General features: G+C 26.9%; 1 protein-coding gene across 1 annotated transcript; it reads right to left on the minus strand.

The window, feature by feature from the left end:
* Window positions 1-403: 403 nt before the first annotated feature.
* On the minus strand, window positions 404-972 carry LOC149956095 (uncharacterized). The gene is made up of 3 exons (XM_090164619.1): window positions 861-972; window positions 705-743; window positions 404-623 (listed from the first exon to the last, which is right to left on the minus strand). The coding sequence occupies exons 1-3, from the start codon at window positions 895-897 to the stop codon at window positions 460-462; spliced, it is 240 nt and encodes a 79-aa protein (XP_090020745.1). The 5' UTR covers window positions 898-972; the 3' UTR covers window positions 404-459.
* Window positions 973-1,975: the final 1,003 nt, after the last annotated feature.

Here is a 1,975-nt window from a genome sequence, read left to right on the forward strand (position 1 = left end):
ATAACTTATCATATTCGTTTAAAGATACCATTTAATTAGAGTTAACTAACTTAAAATGTCAGTTATTATTTAATATTATTTTATTAAATGTTTCAATGTTTTTGGAAAATCTCTAAAATCTGGTTTACTCCTTATTTTCATTAATTAAGTACTTATAAATTCCCCTATGCAACTATATAATTTTTAATTTGCCGCTAATTCCGAAAGTTAATCGAGTTTGCCCGGCCCATTTACTTTAAATGTGTAGGTAACTTTAAATTCTTGACCATGAACCTTAATGTTTTTATTATTTTTAATTTCAAAGATTTCCCCCCATATGTTATACTTAAACGTCAATAATTTCTTTATTGATATCGATATTCCTGTATATAATAGTGTCTTCATTTCAAAAAATAAAGTAAGATATCAATCACAATGGAACAAGTTTATTAAATTAAAAGTTAACAAATCTTTAGCAATTTAAAACAAATTTAAGTAGCATTGAGATTTTGGTACGCAAACGTCGTCAATTCGTTTGAAACCTTCGTCACAAGCACACTGGTTGAGGCATTGAATACATCTTATATTTTCGTTACAAGAGTCATCGCAAATGCAATCGAAGTGAGAGTTTGGCGGGCATTTCACTAATCATGTAAAAAACAAAACCGATTGTCTTATGTATATTTAACATACTTCTTGCTGTAAAGTTACATCATATAACTTACCATCTAGGTTTTTAGCTTGGCTCAATGTGATACTCAAACCTGATGAAAAAAAATTCTTTAGTAGAAGTAACTTTTATGAAATGTGTACAGTAATGTGATTAAATATCAGTCTTAAGAAATACATATTTTGCGGAGAAACGTTAGTAAGATACATACAGAGTAGAGCGAAACAAACGATTAGAACCGACTTCATCTTGATTGTATACTTCTAAGCAAAAGGAATGAAATAAATTGGCTTTATTGAGCCTTATATATAGAGAAATGGTACCTTCGTTTTCGCACAAATGAACGTGGCAGATGAAGGATATTGATACGCGATAATGAGACACATATGCTGAAACTAAAGATAACGCCGGGATGGGAAACCGAACTCAGCCAACCATATGCTTGCGTAATTATATTCCCCGAATATAAATCTTCGTTAACTTTTTCGTATGTTACCGCTACGTTTCGACAACGTTGAGCTAGTATTATATATTATATATTATATATTATATATTTTATATTATATATTATATATTATATATTATATATTATATATTAGATATTAGATATTAGATATTATATATTATATATTATATATTATATATTATATATTATATATTATATATTATATATTATATATTATATATTATATATTATATATTATATATTATATATTATATATTATATATTATATATTATATATTTTATATTTTATATTTTATATTATATATTATATAATATATATTATATATTATATATTATATATTATATATTATATATTATATATTATATATTATATATTATATATTATATATTATATATTATAACCTCTACATCAGCCTAGGGCGTTCCAAACTGACGTATGGCATTTTATCTTGAGGCGGCTGCTCCGACTACCTTATTCAGAGAATTGAGGGAGTGCAAAGAAAATTCGTGGATTTTTTGCACAGGTTTTTTCTCCCCAAATAACCTTACGACTACATGTACACTCTGTTTAAAAAGTCTTCGACAGGTGAAATTTTTGCACTCTTTTTAATTCTGCTAGAAAACTATAATAGATAGATCGATGAATGCAACTATTATTTATTTTCAAATATCTTTCGTTATTTATCGGTTTCGTCCACCAAAAATTAATAGTTTTGGCAGCTACCGTCAAAACTAATTTTTTACAACTTTTTAAATATTGGTTCTACGGCACTGACTCGCGCGTTTTTGAATTCACAATGGTCGATTCATATTTAGAAAGTGGACACATTTTCCCTCTACAACCAACGGTTGAGAAGTTA

Source organism: Leiobunum rupestre, chromosome 2 (genome assembly GCF_980474605.1).
Source record: "Leiobunum rupestre chromosome 2, qqLeiRupe1.1.hap1, whole genome shotgun sequence".
In the NCBI taxonomy this organism is placed as follows: domain Eukaryota; kingdom Metazoa; phylum Arthropoda; class Arachnida; order Opiliones; family Sclerosomatidae; genus Leiobunum; species Leiobunum rupestre.